This window comes from Amphiura filiformis, chromosome 1 (assembly GCF_039555335.1).
Source record: "Amphiura filiformis chromosome 1, Afil_fr2py, whole genome shotgun sequence".
Lineage (NCBI taxonomy): Eukaryota > Metazoa > Echinodermata > Ophiuroidea > Amphilepidida > Amphiuridae > Amphiura > Amphiura filiformis.
In genome coordinates this window covers 28,599,455-28,619,624 of record NC_092628.1, presented here as the reverse complement: position 1 = coordinate 28,619,624, position 20,170 = coordinate 28,599,455, and the positions used below count along the sequence as shown (strand labels likewise).

The 20,170-nt window shown below is 37.0% G+C and overlaps 1 protein-coding gene across 2 annotated transcripts; it reads right to left on the bottom strand.

Annotated features, from left to right (window-relative positions):
- Positions 1-687: 687 nt before the first annotated feature.
- LOC140139159 (RUN domain-containing protein 3B-like) lies at positions 688-19,898 on the bottom strand. 2 transcript variants are annotated; one of them, XM_072161023.1, is made up of 12 exons: positions 19,779-19,898; positions 18,669-18,882; positions 17,165-17,280; positions 13,929-14,062; positions 12,776-12,861; positions 11,597-11,767; positions 10,218-10,386; positions 9,231-9,388; positions 8,771-8,929; positions 7,599-7,809; positions 3,539-3,619; positions 688-2,104 (listed from the first exon to the last, which is right to left on the bottom strand). In XM_072161023.1, exons 2-12 carry the CDS (start codon positions 18,782-18,784, stop codon positions 2,018-2,020), a joined length of 1,488 nt encoding a protein of 495 aa, XP_072017124.1. In that variant the 5' UTR covers positions 18,785-18,882; positions 19,779-19,898; the 3' UTR covers positions 688-2,017. The 2 variants fall into 2 exon arrangements, with proteins under 2 accessions (XP_072017124.1, XP_072017064.1); XM_072160963.1 differs by lacking the exons at positions 17,165-17,280; positions 18,669-18,882; positions 19,779-19,898 and adding an exon at positions 15,973-16,126.
- Positions 19,899-20,170: the final 272 nt, after the last annotated feature.

Here is a 20,170-nt window from a genome sequence, read left to right as displayed (position 1 = left end):
GAAACATACATTTTTAGTACATATCATTTCCCGGGATCATTTCATGGTACAGTATTTAGAACAGAGCCGGTGTCTTGGCTACACCTATCTGTTATTTGGGACAATAAATGCCTTCAACCATAGACCGTGAAGAGATGGACGGTCGTCTGGATAGTGATTCTATAGAAATTTCACATTATGCTGAAACCATGTACGTCTCACTCGCACCTGTTGGATTAGCGTGTTTGAAAGAGGCGGCATTCAATCGAAGTATACATGTTGTCTCTCTCACAGTTACGACTGCAATGTAAACTCTGTTGTCGCAAAACAATTATAGTTACAAGAAATGAAACGGTAAAAAACCCTTATTTGCTGCAGTTTCAAGTTAATTAAATAAATACATATATTCACCGTTTGAATTTATCTAACACTACATGTTACTCTGGCATTGAATGAGTTTCAATTTGCGTTATATAAGCCTTGGTCTCAACGTCACACTTACACGGATGCTCCGAGCACAAAATTCAGTTGGATTGCGAGTGATAATGCAATTGAGTGGACGAGAGTTGGGTTATTGACCTTTTGTACAGTAAATCGATTCAATGGCAGGTTTGAAGACTATCTTGCCTTTGTGTTTGTGCGAGACGATCATAGCTTCAAAGGATATGCCGCAGATGACCGTCCATGTCTTCATGGTCTATGCTTCAACAGATGCTAAATTACATTATTAGCTATTCACCATGGAAGTTCAAAAATTGTTTGAACCTATTGCTATGGTAGTTAATCCTGTTACATCTTCACTTCTACAGCAAATTGTCATATTTGAATCAACTCAGCAATAGATCAATTTCCATAATGAGGGTCCATAACAACACACATCTTAACTTACTGACCTCCTTGTGGCCTAGTTTATGTTTGTTTGTACAGTCAAATTCAGGATGGCCAATTTGATTCAAATGAACTGACAAACTTTATAATTAAGACACTGAACTGAGCTCTGGAAAAAAAACCTATACAGGCAACAATGTTTACTAGCTCCTATGTATGAAGGCCATGATTCTTGTATTCAAATTCAAAAGTAATATTACATAAGTTCAAGTTTAAGTTCAAGTTTTTGACCTTTTGACCAACATTTTTTATACCTCCAATGACAGAGGACTAGGGGATGCCAACAAATCAGCCATAACAGACCATGGATCTCAGGAAAAATATGTACTCGACTAGGATGAAGCACACATCAAAGGAACAAAACAGAACAAGGATATGAGGGAGCCAAACAGTCAAATAGGGATGACAAAACTACTTTTTGCCACATATATATGACTAACTCCTTATCAACAGTGCCATCTAGACTGACATCCTCAGTCATCAACCAGAAAGTTACTGAGAAACTTTCAGGCCAATTGTGTGCTGGACTCACCACCAGAATCTGGACGTTTGATTCTGTGCAGTTCTTTCCATTTTGACCTTTTGACCAACATTTTTTATTTGACACACATTTGTAGAACAATTCATATCACCACCATGGACACAGACAAAGGCGCATCGTAAGTTCTGACAGTATGGTTTGCAACCAAAGTTGTGTGTGAATATTATTTTCAAGCCCAGCCCTATATGATTATGTTTTTCAGTCGTCAATATCAAGCATAACAAAATAACACATGCAGCGGAGGATTCAGTCTATAATCCAAGACGGAATTTAAAGCACTAGTTTGCGTCTTACGTCAGGACAAAGGCGAGGCCTGACTGGTTGCTGACCTGCGCAGTATGGCATTTTAGATCTGGTTGCAAACTAGTCTTTTTAATTCGGTCTCAAATTATTATGCAATCTATGTCAAGCTCTAAAAGGAAGTAATTGAAGATAAGCAGAGTTGGTTATTCAATCTGAAAAAGTGCCAAGTCTTGGTAGAAAACTATCATTGGAGCTCAGTAGCTTTGTAACATCGCTTTTGGATTTTTACACAAGAATCTTGCAATATATAATTTTGATTGTCAATACTGATGAACTGCTTAACACATGCAATGCATGATAAAGGCCTCATGTGTTGCCAGTTAGTGGCTGTCCTTCTCCTGATGACACTCCTGACTCTGAAGACACTGATGCTCCATCCTGCAATGGATTTGTCTGTAAAAGATATAAGATGTAAAGGGAAAGTTTAAAATACAAGATTTATTCTTTCCAATACACAGTGGGATATTTTGAACTACTAATATATATTTTCCTAATCGTACACCAATTTACAGCTCCCCAGATCTGTTCCTTGTGGGGACACCCCGTCAGTCCGAAACACCGTCAATCGGAACCCCCTTCACTCCGAAACCAGTTGCTAACCCTTATGGGTTTTCGGACTGACTGGGTTCCGATTGACGGTGTTTCGGACTGACGGGGTGGCCTCACTGCAAATCTTTGGGCCAGCAAAATTAATAGGGGGCCCAGGAAGCAGAACTTTTTCAGTAGGGCATGGGCCTGCAGCCCTCACAAATGCTGTTTGACAGTAAAATATATGCTAGCAAATTAAAATGGACATACTCAGGTGTAAATTTTTTCTAACAAAAATTGAAACAAATAACTCTTTTTAATGACAATGAATGTGAATGACCCCTTGCACACAATTGCCATCTTACTAATAAAACAAGGTTCTGCCTGCAAATGCATGTGCAAAAAGTGTTTTTTTTTGGTTTTCACACTTTTCTGGCACCATGCCAGAAGGCTTTTCAAAGTGTACTATGTATTTAAATCATGTCTATGAAACGTGGATGCACACACAGCCAGGCTCCTGACAGTAAATTTCGCTGATCCCCATGTTCTTTTCCATCCCAGCTCGATCTAACCAGCGATACCCGCTGCTGTTTTGGTTCCACGCCAGCACCCCCGGTACACGCATGGAGGGGGGGTGCTGGCGACCATCGACTCGATGGTTGCCAGCCCCCTAATGCGCCCAGCACCATGACTACGCGTAACAGTACACGTTCCCGACTGTCAATCATCAGGGGTCAATCACCTTGAGCTTGACAACGATATCTGAATAGATTATTACCAAGTATTACGTATAGGTGCGAAATTAAGGTTAATTTTCGTGATTTAAACAGTATTTTTCTTGTATAAATATTGGCCTGGATAGCGGGATTGTTTGTCGATTTGATGTATTTAATAAATTAAGTTCATGGATGTACTATAAATATTATTAAAAACAGCTGTTCAACATTTGAAAAAAATACACGGTATCAGGCTTGGAAAGGTATAACCTTGGATTCATCAAGCCGTGATTTTTACGGGAAATTTTATTACTTGAACGCGGATCATGGACGCGATGCAGCCGGTAGAAGGCGCCATAGTGTTCCAGGCCTACGCGATGGCAGGGCAATGGCAGCTTCCATGGTTTTATTACTTTTATCATAGAGTGACACTTCCCAATCTTATTTCTTCCCTGACACAGCATGCACTTTTGGTGTCTATATAACCTCATTTTGAGATGAGAGTGCAGAGGGTTAATAGTGAAATTTGTATCATTGGTTTAAGGAGGTTCGTAATCATAGAGGTTTCATACCACTTCCTTACCTGTGAATATGTATTGGTTGCATCACCTACATGTACATTAGCACTGCTTGACCAATTTGTTTCAGAGGACCTTAAACTCATCTGTTAAGAAATAGTAGAAGAAACACTTTTATTACCGTTTTTGATAAATGTAAGTTAATTTCTTTCTTAAATTGACTGTTTTACTTCATTCAAAATGTTTCTACAACTTTTGGATACAATTAAAATACCTCTATGATGTCACTTTATCTATTGCTAAAAATTAATTTTCAAAGTGCAGAATTCAACAGGTTTTTTTCCCATGATTTTGCCACATTTTTTCTTTGAAATTTTCACTTTTAAAAACATGTTTTGATTTTTTTGTAAATACTTGGTAGGATTGTGCATATGACTAACATTCCACTGGTACTCATTTGACTTTATCATGGGGTATAGCAGTTCTTGGAATAAAAGAAATCGATCTAAATCAAAAAAAATCTGATTTAAATTTAAAAAATCTGATTTAAATTTTTTTAAATCTGATTTAAATTTTTTTTTAAAAAATCAACAACCCTGATCAGCAACATTGTCATTTATGTAAGACCTGAATAAAGCACATACCGTAACAAGTGGTCTGTAATGATTCTACACAATATTGTTTTATTATATGGATATGAATATTATTACTAATGTAAGTGCCTCAACAGACTGTGAGCTGGTACTGGTCGATGTAAAGTGACTCTTAAGAAGTAGAGATATCAAGCACTTTTTAAGATATCTTCTATTGGAGCAAGAACTTCATGCAAAACTGAGGACCTTGCAGAGAATAATAATAAGTAGTAGGGATGCCCACTCTCAATACAGTTTCCACTAGAACGATTTTTCATTTACTGTGTGTGTGCACTCACACACGTATTGTCTATGGAGAAACTGATCGATACAAGAAATCCCAGGCATGTTAAATGGCGTACATACTTGTTTTGATCCAAATGTAGGCCTATATCAGGGTGTTTCAAGAAATTCCTGATTCCACCAGAAAACATTCACCAAACTTTTTCCTGTTTGGTCAGTAAATAGAGAGGACCTTCCTGCATGAAGAGATCAACTTTTTTAATGAAAAATTTAATGAGATGAGAACTACAACAGGTTGAAGTGACACCATTCCGTGCATCAGGTGTTCAAACGCAATTATCTCCGAATTTGGAGTGAATCAGACAAGCAAACTTACATACTCATAAAATTTAACTATTTATGAAGACAAAATGTGTAGGATGTTAAGAAATTTAAGAATGTTTAAGCCTACATGGCCCATCTCAAATCATGCACTTCCCGTGCACTTCTCACTACCATGTCCATTTCATAGGGAGTATAAAAACCGGGGACCATCATGGCTTCCATGCACACAGTGTATTGCTCAATGTAGTAAAGATAACCTTTGAGTTGGAGCAAATTTCTCAAAATTGGTAGTGATTAATGTTACCAAACTTATGCCATGATGAAATATAATAATTTTGAAGATAAAATGTGCTGACCTTAAAAGATTGAACAATGTTTAAGACTACCGCTTTTCATTTGAAATAATGCACTTATTGTTCATCTCCTCTATGGAGATATTTTCCATGGCGGCCATCTATGATCATGCTTGAGGTTTCAACAAACAAACCATGGGTTTTGAGGTCTTATAGTTTTTGTTGTATGTCAACAAAATCGATTAAATTTTCAGGATGATATTATTTTCATGTTGTTATAAGCAAATATAATGTTCCAGATAAGATAGTTAATAAATACATTAAGAAAAAGTACCTTAAAGTTGCACTTTCTGTTAGTATTCCTTTTTGGACTTTAACTTTTTAACATGTTCTAGCAGCCCTATATAAAACCGTGACACTTTCGAAAGGCCATATCTCTGGAATGAAACGTCCGATTAAGATTATTTAAACGCCAAAATGTTTCTTTCATCAATTCCCATCCAATAAGTTAGGTCTGAATCAATTTAAAAGTACTTCAATTTTTAGTGGACATGCCTATAAGTAGTGTGTATGGACATGATAAGAAGATGATTATGGATAACAGGTCAATCGCATTTAGTGCTTATAAGCCAAATCGACATAAAATATTCTGTCATTACATTTCTGCTTATATCTCAATATCATCAACATACACCGACAGGCTGAATCCAATAGCATCATTAATGTGAAATTAGATATTAGTGCTATATATGTCACATTCCTACCAGTGGTGTAGCTAAGGTTGGAGGAAAAGAGACCTCTTGCCTGCCCCTGTAGATACTGGCTATCATGACATTTTTAATTCTAAAGCTTTTCTTGCCAGTTTATTTCTCCTTGAAAGTCACCTTGCCCCCCTCTAGAAAAATCCTGGCTACAGCACTGATTGCTTTACATTTTTTATGACTTGGGACAAGTAAAAGCTTCTGTATTGTTTTAAACAAGTATGTTTCAACTTTAAATATGTTGGCTTTAATGTCAGAGGGGAACACAAGTTCAATGTGTACAAAAACTATCTTCTTCCCTCGTGCCGGTTTATCCTCACGGTTCATGACATCACAAAGACAAATCTTCTTGCTCTTGATGCAACTGTGTATAAGACAAGTTCATGAAAAGTTGGTCCGGGCTGGCAAGATCAGCAGCCCCAGAAATTTTCCATATTACTCATTTAACTGATGCAAAATCTATTTATCAGTTGTACCTTGAAGCGCATGCTTCAGCCCTTTTGTCATCAAGGCTTAAGGGGGGCGAGAAGGTTAACAATGCTCTCAACTCAAAACTCGCCAGGGAATCTCAATGGTCTAGGAAATTTTCTGTTTTAAATTATGCGCAGAACAAGATTGATGATTGTAATGTCGTATCTCTGCCAACTTCGTAAAAAAAGAAAAAAGAGATTTTGATCAAGTCAATCAAGGAAGAAATCTCTGATATATGGTTTGGTCACTTAAAGGACCTTGTTGTGCAAGGTGACATGTTGCGTATAGCCCTTTTTGAGAATGCCCATTACCTTTGGAAATCTTTTATTCTTAACATGCCAAAAGATGTCATGAAATTTATCATGAATGCGTTTTTAGACACACTTCCAACCAAAAACAACTTGAGTCGTTGGGGGTAAAAGAATGAACAGTAAATGTGATCTTTGTGGTAAAAAGGAAACTCTTCAACATGTTTTGATCAACTGTAAAGTAATGTTGCAACAAGGTCGTTATACATGGCGCCATAATTCTGCTCTCCGCATTATCCTTGACACCCTTCGTGAAGTTAGCGATTCCTCCTGGACCTTCTATTGCGATCTTGCCGGTGCTTCTAAAGTTGCGGGGACCACAATCCCACCTGACATCCAACAAAGACCTGATCTGGTCCTCGTCAACCGCGCTTCCAAAAATATAATTATCATTGAGCTTACCATTCCTTTTGAACAAAACATAACATTCACAATGCTCATGTCTACAAGACGAACAAATATGCTGGTTTGATCATGGACTTGCGGGAACAGAATTATGATGTCAAACTTCTATTTATTGAAATTTGCAGTCGAGGCCTTATCTCTGACAAAAACAAGTGCAATATTGATTCTATTTTCCCGCTTATAACACCAAGGGGTGAGCAAAAGAAAAGGATTTGTAAAAAACTTCAAAAAGAAATAAGTAAATGTGCAATATTGGGTTCATATACAATTTTTTATTCAAAGTACGATCACGATTGGTCTGTCGAATAATGCTTTGGCTTCTTGACTTTCTGCATCCCCCTTTTAAAATGTCTTTTATTCTTTTTAAAAAAAAAGAATTTTACTGAAGGTATATTTTCTTGTACAGTGTTGAATGTTTTGTATGTATTGGTATTTATGCACCTGCAGAGATATGGGGATGGCATTTTGTCTTCTCCATTCTCTAGTCTGGTTTATGTGTTTTCTTTTCAATCATTGTGCTTTTTGTATGTTTTTTAATGATTGCAATAAAGATTGAAATGATCAAATAAAATCAGTAAATTTCTGGGTAAACCCAGAAAATATTTTCCCCCGATACAAACTGATCTTGAGTGTGAAAATATGATACGTTATCAAAAACATGTTTCTAAAATCTCCCTTTTCAAATTACCTGTGATGAAAACGAACCAGCTAATGGCACTAATGAAGGAGTTGGTTCTTTTTCTAGTTTCTGAGAGACCTGTAGACTACCAGCAGATGCATAGCGATCTTCTGAACGCTGATCATCTGTTCTGACGGAGGATGTCAAGGATGAATGTTCTGGACTACCTATTGATGTTGTACCATCTGGAGATAGCTCTCCCCCACTCTGTAGGCTGTCACTATCAAATATAACAAATATTGGAAAAAATAATGAAAGTAGGTAATTGTATGTAAAGTCTATATATCTACCTCGAGTCACCGGCACAAGCTTTGAAGTTCAGCGGGTGCTGTGTTAGCTTAGCATCACTTGATGTGTGTGTGTACATACTTTTATGCGCGCGATCAACGCACCACATATGTGCACGCAAGAAATCACCCTAAGCCAATGCGGGACCGTTGAACTTCAAAGCTAGTGCCGGTGACTCGCGGTAGATATACAGACTATAGGTGTTTGCCGTTTGAAGAAATTACTTTAAAATTGATCAAAAACTTCTTTCTTATGTGTGTTTTTTGCTAACTCCCAGGTGACACAGGGCATTATCTGTTCCCACCAGAAGATGACCTTCATATATTTTTCCATGGAATAAGGTCCACAAAATTATTCATTTATTAACAGTTTTTTTGATCAGCTTGCATTTTCCCCCATGATGACTTTACACAATAAAACAATGAGTGATCCATTCCAAATGCACCACAATTGTATTTATTATTATTTTAACTATATTTGACCTTTATAAGTGGTCTACAAGAACACATATAGCTTGACAAAATGCTCTCATTGACACACAAAACATGTTATCACATATAAAAGACAAGTGAGTTTTAGCAGACATTTGAAATCAAACTCAAACTCGGTCTCTCTGACATAAACCAGAAGCTCATTCCAGAATTGGGCCGGCAACAACAAATGAACAATCACCAGCTCTTTTGTGCAAATGAACAACAGTACTTGTCAGATGAGGAACAAAGTCTGTATCTGTTCTCAGGAGTTTTAGAATGTATGCCTAAATAATATAATAACAATAATGTATAAAAAACACAAAAGAAATATTTCATGAGAAAAAAAATGTGTTTAGGTGACAAAATCAAACTGTTATCAGCAAGTGGTGTAAATAATCTCAAACAGAGTGAAATACATACTTATCTGGCATGACTTCCAACACCATATTCTCCAGTTTATCTAGTGCTATCTCAGGATCAGTATAAGTCCCCACATTGCTCACCCTAGGGGAATGTCCGCTAATTAAATGCTCTTCTAATTCTCTCCTGGATACCATCTGGGCTTCTTTGAGAGATGCACTGCAGACAAAACCATATTATTGTAATTTCACCAATACTAACTAGTAGCTAGTACATCTTACTTGTTGTAGTAATCTTGTTTTTTCAGAACAATATCAAACTTCTCTCAAGTTATTTTTCAGGGAACTTGATTTTGTGACTAATGATCCAGGTTTTTGAGCAGGCTTCATTTTACAAAGGCAATATTACTGACAAACTGGTAAAAATACAAATCAAATTGCGAATATTGAAATTCAAACTGAAATCTGATGTCCTCGTAAATATCACAGAATTAAAAACATTTGTAAAATAGTAAGCTTACATTTGGTCTTGTAAGTCCAATACAAGTTTTTCCCAATACTGTCTATCATGTCTTGCTTGCTGCTCTAGTATTCTCATGGTTTGCTGGTAACGTTGTATCTCCTGTAAAGCATCACCAATCCCTTTCTCTTTGTGACCTATTATCTCTTCTAGATAATTCTGTAGTAACAAAAAAAAATTATTGTTCATTCATTTATTCAATTTTGATTCATCAATTATCATACAATATTAACTGTCAATGACGTTTTTTTTTTTTTTTCACACACCAGTAGATAGTTGAAATGGGATGAAGCATCTTTCATTGTGTCTGGCTAAGGCACAAAGGGTCATGTTGCACGGCGTAAGGGTCATTGAGATGGTCAACATGTGTGGTAGCAATATTGTTAACAACTTGATTGATGGCAAACATGTGTCTGGCTAAGGCACAAAGGGTCATGTTGCACGGCGTAAGGGTCATTGGGATGGTCAACATGTGTGGTATAGTTTTCAGCAGAGAATTTCAGCGGTCGTAAATTTGGCGCAGTTTATGGCTTATACGGAAGTGTGATTCTGATTGGCTAATTGAATCAAGTCATCATCACATCAGCATTTCATTCGCTGGTCAAGCTGCGTAGCAACGGGTGACCTTGTTCTTTTTAGACAAGGCAGACGGATACCGCTGAAGTAATTTGCTGAATGGTATAGTAATATTGTCAACAACTTGATTGATGGCAAACATATATGACAATTAACGAATCAACATTCTAGAATTTATGTATAAGTGATTTAATGTATGCATATCCAAACATATTGTGAACAGCACAGATCTGCTACATTGTTGCAACTGATTTTCATTATTATATCAATTCATTTGATTTAAAATAGAGGTAGCAACTTGAAGGAACAATAAAGGAGCACTTCTTGGCAATAATATAACTTAACATCATGTACAAAAAGTTTACATCTACATGTAGATGCAATGCAAAGTGAAAGTTTGTTTGATATGTACCTTTTGTGCACACACAATTTTGAACTGACTCTGTAGCCTGCTTAGCTTACTCTCTGTTGACTCCTCATCATCTTGGATATCAATGTCACTACTGGAAGCTGCTGGACTTGTTAAGGTGGCATCAGTGATTGGTTGGTGGGTTTTACTGCCTTCTTGCATATCATAATTACTGAAAATATGAGAACATTATGTTTGGTCATCAGTGATTGACTACAGTAAAAGGACATCGCAGACAAACTTTGAAACAATTTTTTCTTTGCACAGTTACAATAACAATTCAACATCTTTCTTAAATCTTGTTTGGTAAGGAATTTCGAATATATAAAATTCTGTTGCCCAACAGGTAGGGCTACTGTAGACAAGGCTGTTGTCAACAATATTTTCGACAAAGCAATTTTCCAGATTGTCGACAAGCATGGACCAACTATCAACGAGCTAAATAAGCTAAATATTGCCATTAATTATTTACCATGAAATAACTGCATCGGTTTTCTATTTTCATTCGTAAGTGGTGCAGATTCTTTCCATTACAATCCCAATATTCTGATGCTGCGTATATGGTAATATTTTGACGTAAATAAACAACATATAACACAGTCTCTGAACTTAATATTTTAACTTTATTGATGTATTGCTTTGTCGACAACTTGTCCACTTCGGATGTTAAGATTTGATGATTGTCAACAATAACAATTCTACTCAACAACAGCCCTACCTACAGCTAACATGAACTAATCAAGCTCAAAATCATAAGTCTTAATAAGCCTCCAGTGTGCACATAAACATATTTTATACATTAAGGCATTAGTGCAAGTAGGTCATCTGATTTAGCTGCCGGGTGTCATATTTTTACATGTGTACAATATAGCATACAGCATAGACCCTATGACCCTGTGACACTGACATAAGACTTTTACTGCCATTATAAGGTCCCTCCTTCGGGCAACCTAAAAATCATAACCCATCTCCTGACAGAATCAACCAATTCCTAATACTTGGACATGTCAGACAGATTTGTATCTATCTTACGCTGCGCCCTCAACAATTAATTTAATAATAAGATGTGTACATCCATATCAAAAGGATACACTTGTCTGCTACTACATGTGTCTCTTTTTACATAATAGCTAGGAATAAATACCAGACTCTTCTCCAGTGGAGGTCACTTCAAATCTCACTTCAACTCATCCCTAAGTCACATGGTTTTAGAATACAGAGAAGATGAGACCTAAACCATGTGACTCGGGGATGATTTGAAGTGACCTCCATTCGAGATGAGTCTGGTATTTATATCTAGTTATTTTGTAAAAAGAGATGCATGTAGCAACCAACAAATGCATCCTTTTGATATGGATGTATACATATGATTCTAACTCTACCTGAGCTGTTGTTTGAGGTAGAGTGTGTAGTCAATAACACTGGCAACCCCTGTCTCCAGTCTCTCTCCTTTCAAACATGAACTGAAATCCACTGTGTTCAGTTTCTCTAGTTCCTGTACCATTTCCTTGCATTCATCACTCCTCATGTAGGCACCTTCACCATAAAACGCTCTAAAATGAATGATAAGAGATTAATGACAATATCTGAAAACAGGTAAAAAACTGAACAAGCTGGTTGGGTCGATGAATTGCACTTAGGTGAGTGTACCAAATTTTAGTTGCGTGGAAGTTCAAAATTATTTTCTGTAGGTTCAAAACAGTTTGATCACCCACCCAGTTGGGTGGACAGCAGAAAGAGGTTGGTCACCAGGGACCTATACTTTCCAATTGTTGCTGATAAGCCAAATGTCATTCATTCATACACTCTTAGATAGCAAGAATCAATCAGAGCAAATGTTTAAAAAAAATGTCAGGAGTGCATTAATTATGTAAAATTGCATGGGTCTGCACTCCGCATGCTTTCAGAAGTGGGCGTTAAGTAAACCCTGGCCAGCAGCATGACTTTGATGTTGCTGCTAAACACAGCTCTGTGCTCATTGGCCAAATATTGTATTCTATTCTCATACATCAGAGCAGCAACATTCCTGAGTTTACTTGAATTCAACTCCCTAACGATCTGCCGCTTTGGGCAAAGCTGTGGAGTGATAGATATATCTGCTCAGGGTTATAGCTAGGCAAATTTTAGTGCCGAGTGAAATTTATATGAAATGGTAAAAAAATTTAAATTTTGATAATTGCTAAGTTTATACTGATTGTTCATTGATTTTAAAACATTTGAGACTGGAATGCTGGGTATTTGGGTTCAAAATTAACTTGAGTGCCGGGTGGAAATTAAAGAGGGCCAGGCGGTTCCGTCCGCCACCGCCCAGCATAGCTACAACTCTGTATCTGCTTGCCGTTGGTCACCGCTAGCATTTCTGGTGAGACTGCACAGTGAAGTAGAATCGTTGTATGAAACCAGCATTGGTTACTGCACAAAGTCCCATCTTCTGAATGTGCAAAATCACAAAAGCATGCATCAATCGATGTATATATTCGCAAAAGGTAATAATGTATATATTCGGCAAAGGTAATATGCTTTATGTTACGAGTCTCACAGTTTATGAAACCAGTGATTACCTGATAGCTCTGCTGTTAGTGATAGCATGGGACATATACTCAGCAAGGCGTTTTTCCATTAGAGCAGATCGTATCCATGCTCGTCCCTGAAAATAAAGAGAAAGATTTTTAAATCGCCTATACATAGTGTTTTGAAATGTTTGTGTGTAGGGTATAGTTTATTTTCCTTGTATTTTTAATTTTTTCTAACATTTTCAGAAAATAACTAGGTAAAATTAATTTTCAACTACAATCACAGTTTGATTCTACAAGCAAGACTGAGGACACTTGTGCCTAATACTTATTGAGACAATTTTGATGTGACACCTTGAATCTAAACAAAAGCACTGATCCATTTGAGATTCTCCAGCAAGTAAAAATAGAGGGGGTCAAGATCTTTTAATTAAGGGGTACTACACCCTCGATAAATTTGGGTCTATTTTGCATTTTTCTCAAAAAAAATTACACAGTGGTAACAAATAAAAGTTATGTATATTACACTGGGCAAGGAATCCGATTACTACACTGGAATTTCAGTGATCCAAGACAAGTGGTTCGTTATTTATGATGAGAAATAAGGTATCGCTAGGATGTACCTCATTTCCTTTAATATCATACTGAACCGCTTGTCTTGAGTCACTGAAATTCCAGCGTAGTAATTGGATTCCTTGCCCCAAAAATAAACATAACTTTTGTTACCAGTGTGTTATTACTTTTTGAGAAAAATTAAAAAATAGTCACAAATTTACCACAGGGGTGTAGTACCCCTTAAAGTGGAAACGGAACAAGATATAATGGAAATGGATTATAATTGAAATGGATTAATGAAATGGATTACAGGTCCATGTAGCAAGAGAATATTTTGGGGAGGGTCAGATTCTTGAAAAGACTTTTTGGCACGTTTCATTAGCACCACCACCCATCGCACTTGCGTGATGCGGGAGTGTCAAAGGGGGAAGTGCTCCCTCATGAGTTGAAATTTTTCAAAATAAAGCACCAAGCACCAATTAAAGCATTAATTGAAGTAATTTGCAATATTTTTACAAGTTGTTGGTTTCATGAATAGATTCTGCAAATTGGTGCAGCAAAGTGTGAACTTTTGGGGGGATTTGGGATATGTCCCCCTTGCCCCCTCTGGCTATGGGCCTGGATTACCATGTTAGAACCAACGTACCTTTGCTTTGTGTGTTTTAGCATCTTCCATGTTAATTATGGTTGCAATACTGTTGTGTGGTAATGAAGAACAAGCAGCTACTATGAAATCCCAGAACTCTTTGGGACCCTCCAGACCAAACCAAGTAATTTGACCTACAAATGAAAATTGTAAAAAAAACCATACATATAAACAATGGCAGCACCATTCGGGGGCAAGTAAAAATTGCAACAAGAAGTGGAAATTTTTGTGATTTGTTTTTTTGCCTCAAAAGTGGGGGGAAACTGGGGGGAGCAAGAAAAATATTTAGGGGAAAAATGCCCTCCTTGCCCCCTCCCCAGTGCCACCACTGCATATAAAGTATAAAGCATTTAACTGTGGAAATTTTTGTGATTTGGGGTTTTTTGCCTCAAAGTGGGGGGAAAACTGGGGGGGGGGGGGCAAGAAAAATATTTAGGGGAAAATGCCCTCCTTGCCCCCTCCCCAGTGCCGCCACTACATATAAAGTAATAAAGTATAAAGCATTTAATTTGAAAAGACATATGGAGATACCATGTGTACAACTACAACTGTTTTGCGGCGGATTTCCTTTTACAAATTTTAGCATACTTGTTAACCAACCAGCACATATTATTTTGCACAAGGTCCTATGCACACGCTTCACATCGTGCTCATAAAAATGCGTCCCAAAAAGAAAGTATCCAGTTTGATTTTGGTCCATAAGTCAAAGATGGGGTCTTAAATCAAGACCTACCAAAAGTATGTTACAGATAAATTTATTCCAAACATTTTGATACCTCATTTGTCCAAATCGATGCAGAATTGATGACACAATGATCTTTTGAATGCAATCGCCTCAATTTTAAAAGTTGCAGTAAATTTCTATTGATTTGGTCCTGTTACTCAACATGCTCAATATGGGCAGCGATAGATCAAGGCAGGGCGCATCAGACGTCTCGCTGAGAGCCTGCGCCGCATATGTCTGGCTAGCAGTCATTGATGCAGCAGGATGACATACCAGATATTGACTGTGAAGAGTGAATGGTAAAACATTGAGGAAGGAGTAAAAGAGCATCTGCATTGAATAAAACACATGAAGTGAAGTCAAACAGTCATACCGTCTCTTTTTGAAGAATCTTGAGAAGCAGGAAAACCACATCAATAGGGATTACTGCAACTTTTAAAATTGAGGTGATTGCATTTAAAAGGTCATTGTGTCATCATTTCTGCATCGATTTTGACAAATGAGGTATCAAACTGTGCGGAATAAATTCATCTGTACCATACCTTTTGTAGGTCTTGATTTAAGACCCCATCTTTGATTTATGGACCAAAATCAAACTGGATACTTTCTTTTTGGGATGCGTTTATATTTGAGGACTAACGCTTAAGAAGGACCTTGCATATATCATATTTGTGATGAAATCACGCAAAATGAGTCTGATGTCAATAAAAATAAAAATTCAGTTTTCAATTTCATTACATGAGCCATATTTAGAGGTTTATTTTCCCGAAGACCCCATCACAATTAGATTTATGATTCCAGAGATATAGTCATTTTAGTATTGCTCAGAACAATAAAATACAAAGGAAGTTGAATACTATAATTTACTTTATCTCAAAATCAATATTTCCAACATTCGACTCATTTTGCTTGATCACATCACATTTTGGATTCACTGTTTATACCTGAAGCTTCTCTGTCAAACACAACATATGTGATGCGATCAAGCAAAATATTAAATTTTCAGTTTCTTATAAGGTAGTAAAAAGCATTTATAAAGCTGCATTTTGCAGAAAACCACATTGAAATTGAACAACCAGTTCCAAAGATATGAGCAATTAAAGAGTTTCCAAAACAAGAGGAAACAAAAGGAAATGTTTCCTTTGTGTGGCTATATCTCAAAATCAATATTTCCGAGTTCCGACTGATTTTGCTTGATCGCATCACATATATCTATTCAGGTCTCACCTTTAAGTCCATGACTTAGCATGTGTTCTAGAATTGTTGCTAGATTCTTGAATTCAGGACAGAAATCATCTACCCCTTCGCAGCTGGTCTTACCTTTAAGTCGATGACTTAGCATGTGTTCTAGAATTGTTGCTAGATTCTTGAATTCAGGGCAGGAATCATCTACCCCTTCACAGCTGGTCTTACCTTTAAGTCGATGACTTAGCATGTGTTCTAGAATTATTGTTAGATTCTTGAATTCAGGGCAGGAATCATCTACCCCTTCACAGCTGGTCTTACCTTAGTCGATGACTTAGCATGTGTTCTAGAATTGTTGATAGATTCTTGAATTCAGTGCAGGAATCGTCTACCCCTTCACATCTGGTCTTACCTTTAAGTTGATGACTTAGCATGTGTTCTAGAATTGTTGCTAGATTCTTGAATTCAGGGCAGGAATCTTCTACCCCTTCTCAGCTGGTCTTACCTTTAAGCCGATGACTTAGCATGTGTTCTAGAATTGTTGCTAGATTCTTGAATTCAGGACAGGAATCATCTACCCCTTCGCAGCTGGTCTTACCTTTAAGCCGATGACTTAGCATGTGTTCTAGAATTGTTGCTAGATTCTTGAATTCAGGACAGGAATCATCTACCCCTTCGCAGCTGGTCTTACCTTTAAAGAGGAACAAACGTTGGCCTGGTCAACTGGCCAGTTGGTAGGCGACCTTGTCCTTATAGATCACACTCCTGTATACATGTCTGGACTTAGGTGGTGTCTGGACTGACATGCCCTGGGCCACATAACTCAATTATGTAGTTCATTATTCCAGATGTGCTTGTTCCTCTTTAAGCCGATGACTTAGCATGTGTTCTAGAATTGTTGCTAGATTCTTGAATTCAGGACAGGAATCCTCTACCCCTTCGCAGCTGGTCTTACCTTTAAGCCGATGACTTAGCATGTGTTCTAGAATTGTTGCTAGATTCTTAAATTCAGGACAGGAATCGTCTACCCCTTCGCAGCTTGACTTACCTTTAAGTCAATGACTTAGCATGTGTTCTAGAATTGTTGCTAGATTCTTGAATTGAGGGCAGGAATCATCTACCCCTTCGCAGCTGGTCTTACCTTTAAGCCGATGACTTAGCATGTGTTCTAGAATTGTTGCTAGATTCTTGAATTCAGGACAGGAATCATCTACCCCTTCGCAGCTGGTCTTACCTTTAAGCCGATGACTTAGCATGTGTTCTAGAATTGTTGCTAGATTCTTGAATTGAGGGCAGGAATCATCTACCCCTTCGCAGCTGGTCTTACCTTTAAGCCGATGACTTAGCATGTGTTCTAGAATTGTTGCTAGATTCTTGAATTCGGGACAGGAATCATCTACCCCTTCACAGCTGGCTTTTTCGACCATTGATCTGATTGCAAGTCTGTGGTAAAATATAAAACAAAAACTGAAAGGTTAAAAAACAAAAGAATAAAATGAGGTTCCTTCCTTTCTTGATACATGTATGACTTGTATGTGATGTACATGGGTCGAATCCATTGGTTCCTACAGTCACCCATGGAAAACAGGGTACTGAAAAGCAGTACACCATGTCCATATAGGCCAAGGGATGGTTTGTTTACATGGCAATAATTCCTTCAGAATAAGCAATACAGATTCCAAACAGTATATAAAACTTACCTCATATCAGTTTTAGTTGCCCCTAATAACTCGAAATTGACATGACAAATAATTCTATTTGCTCAATTTCATACCAAGATCAAGGAAAACATGGTGTTGTTATTGCAAAATAACATAAAAATTAGAAAGGTTATATCTGGTCACTGTAGTAGGCCACTTGAAGTAATCAATATTGGTACTTGAATTGTGTGACTCAGTGACTTTCTGCTCATTGTAAGAGTGTTGTAAACTTGATTGCATAACATTAAGATTGCCAACTGATAACCTTTGTATTTGAGTTGTCTGTTGATGGTATTAAAACTGTCATGGATGTAAACATTACACAATGACAAAATGTCAACAAAATATGCTAACTGTAGAACTCTGTGCCTGTATGTGTGTGTCTGAGGGCCGATCTGAGGGCTGATGACACACATTCGATGGGTGTATATGTGATGGATGTACTATTTTGTAACATGCCTCTGTGCAAGAGCAAGAACAAAGTACCGGTACAGTAGTTGTTAACATAACAAATATTAAGTTAAAGTTACTGATCTAGCATAACAAATATTAAGTTAAAGTTACTGATCTAGAAAGCTTATCGTCCATGATCCAGTAGCGTAGCCAGTGGGGGAGCAGGGGGCCAGAGTTCCCCCTGACAAAAAATGAAAGAGAAAAGTGCCCCTCTGCCAAATAATTAAAGAGAAATTGGAAGGGCAAAGGAAAAGAAAAGGGGCAACAAGCCCATTTTCCACCAAAACTTACCCGATCATGGGCCAAACTGGTGTAATTTAATACAAATATTTTGCACATTACGTGCGCACATTGTTCCGATAAAGTCCTTTTCACCCTGATCATGGGCCAAAAATAGTGTAAAATGCACATTTTTGGAAGCTCAAAGACTTTACATGTACAGTCTCATTACAAATTTTTTTTTTATCTTTGCCCAAAATTTTTTATTTTTCTCCCTCCCCGACCAAGAAAGCTGGCTACGCCCCCTGCCATAATCCTATCTTAAAATATTAAGTTGAGATTAAATAAAAAAATTAATGCTAAATAAGTGTAATTTAGGTGAAAATCAATATCAGTCGCCGGGTGACTAAACATGTATGTATCCATTCCATTCATTATAAATTTATAATGTAGGCTTACCTGCAAACACAGTGCAAGTTTTCTCTGTACACATTCATCTGCTTCTTAATTTCTGCATCTCTGACAGAATTATTTGAAGAGAAACGACCACCATTGGACCTTGATCTTGACATCATTTTTTAGGGTTAAACGGTGCAGTGAGATTCAATATCAAAGCTGACAAAACAAAGCTCATTGATACAGCGCAGATGTAACTGCAGTTGCCAGTGAGGTCCTGAAAAGTCAGAAGTTAAGGCATTATTATAAGATTGTTGAAATATCCTTTGCAATATAACAAAATAACATGTACCCTAATTCTTATAAAGCCTTATTTAATGGATTAGATAGCAATGTTTACACAGTATTTTTGTGGGACCTGAGAGCACATCAGACACACCAAATTGCATTATGAGTATGAGCAATGTCCTTCTGATATCAAATAAATGATTTTATATTTTGGAAATTAGGGATGATGGCAAATTATCAAAATTGAAATTTTTGTATCTCAAGTAAACTTAATAAATCTAATGATACGTAACTTAAAGTGTATGTAGTTGGGAGGAAAAGCCATCCATCAATAGAAATTTTGACCTTTCCTATTGAAAATTCTTTTACCTAAAAAAATATATATCTTCAATAAAAATGAAAAGGTCAAGATTTTCAAATGATGGACAGAGCTTCCTCCTAGCTACATACACTTTAAAAGTACATACCATTTGATAAAGTGGGACAATATTAAAACTTGCGCATTTAATCGCTAAGGGTAGATTTGACATAAAAAATGAAATGAAAAAATGAATCATGTCACAATGATGTGAAATAATGATCAATGAAAAGTGACCACATTTAAAAAAAAACCCTGACAGGAACAATAACATCAACTTCCATTAGCCTTAGAATAATATTTTAATTAGTCTATATTGTTACGACTTTGGGACATTTGGATTAGCCTATCAGATTCCGCTTCCTTGTTTACCGTTAGGTAAATGGGTATGTACCGCATACTTCAGTCTGATCTTAACATCATGGTGAACTGGGCTGAAACATGGGGCAGGAAATTACAACATGATGCCACAAGGGAGTCAAGCTTAAGCTAAGTTGCTCGAGAAGTCTAGACACGAATTTGCTCACCGATAGCTTCACATTCGAGGCTAGAGACCTTTGCATTCAAAATCTTGTTGGATTCGCTGAAGCATGACACTGTGTAAAACAATGGAAGTTAAATGAAAGTAAACACAGAGCGATCACAATGGGCGATCGCATAAAAAATGTTGCTAAAATTGCACTTCAACAAAATATTAGACTGTTCAAAATAGGCAAATGTTACTCAAAAGAATACAAGACTCATTGAAATAACTTTCATCCAAATTTCAACATTTAACTGAATAAATTTATTTGAATAAATGATAAAAAATAACAGAAAACTGATAACGTAGACCTACTCTAGCATCGAATGCGTAACTAATCGTGTGCAAATTCGAAGCTAGAGTTCTTGAGTAACTGAAGAGAAAAATAATACTAAA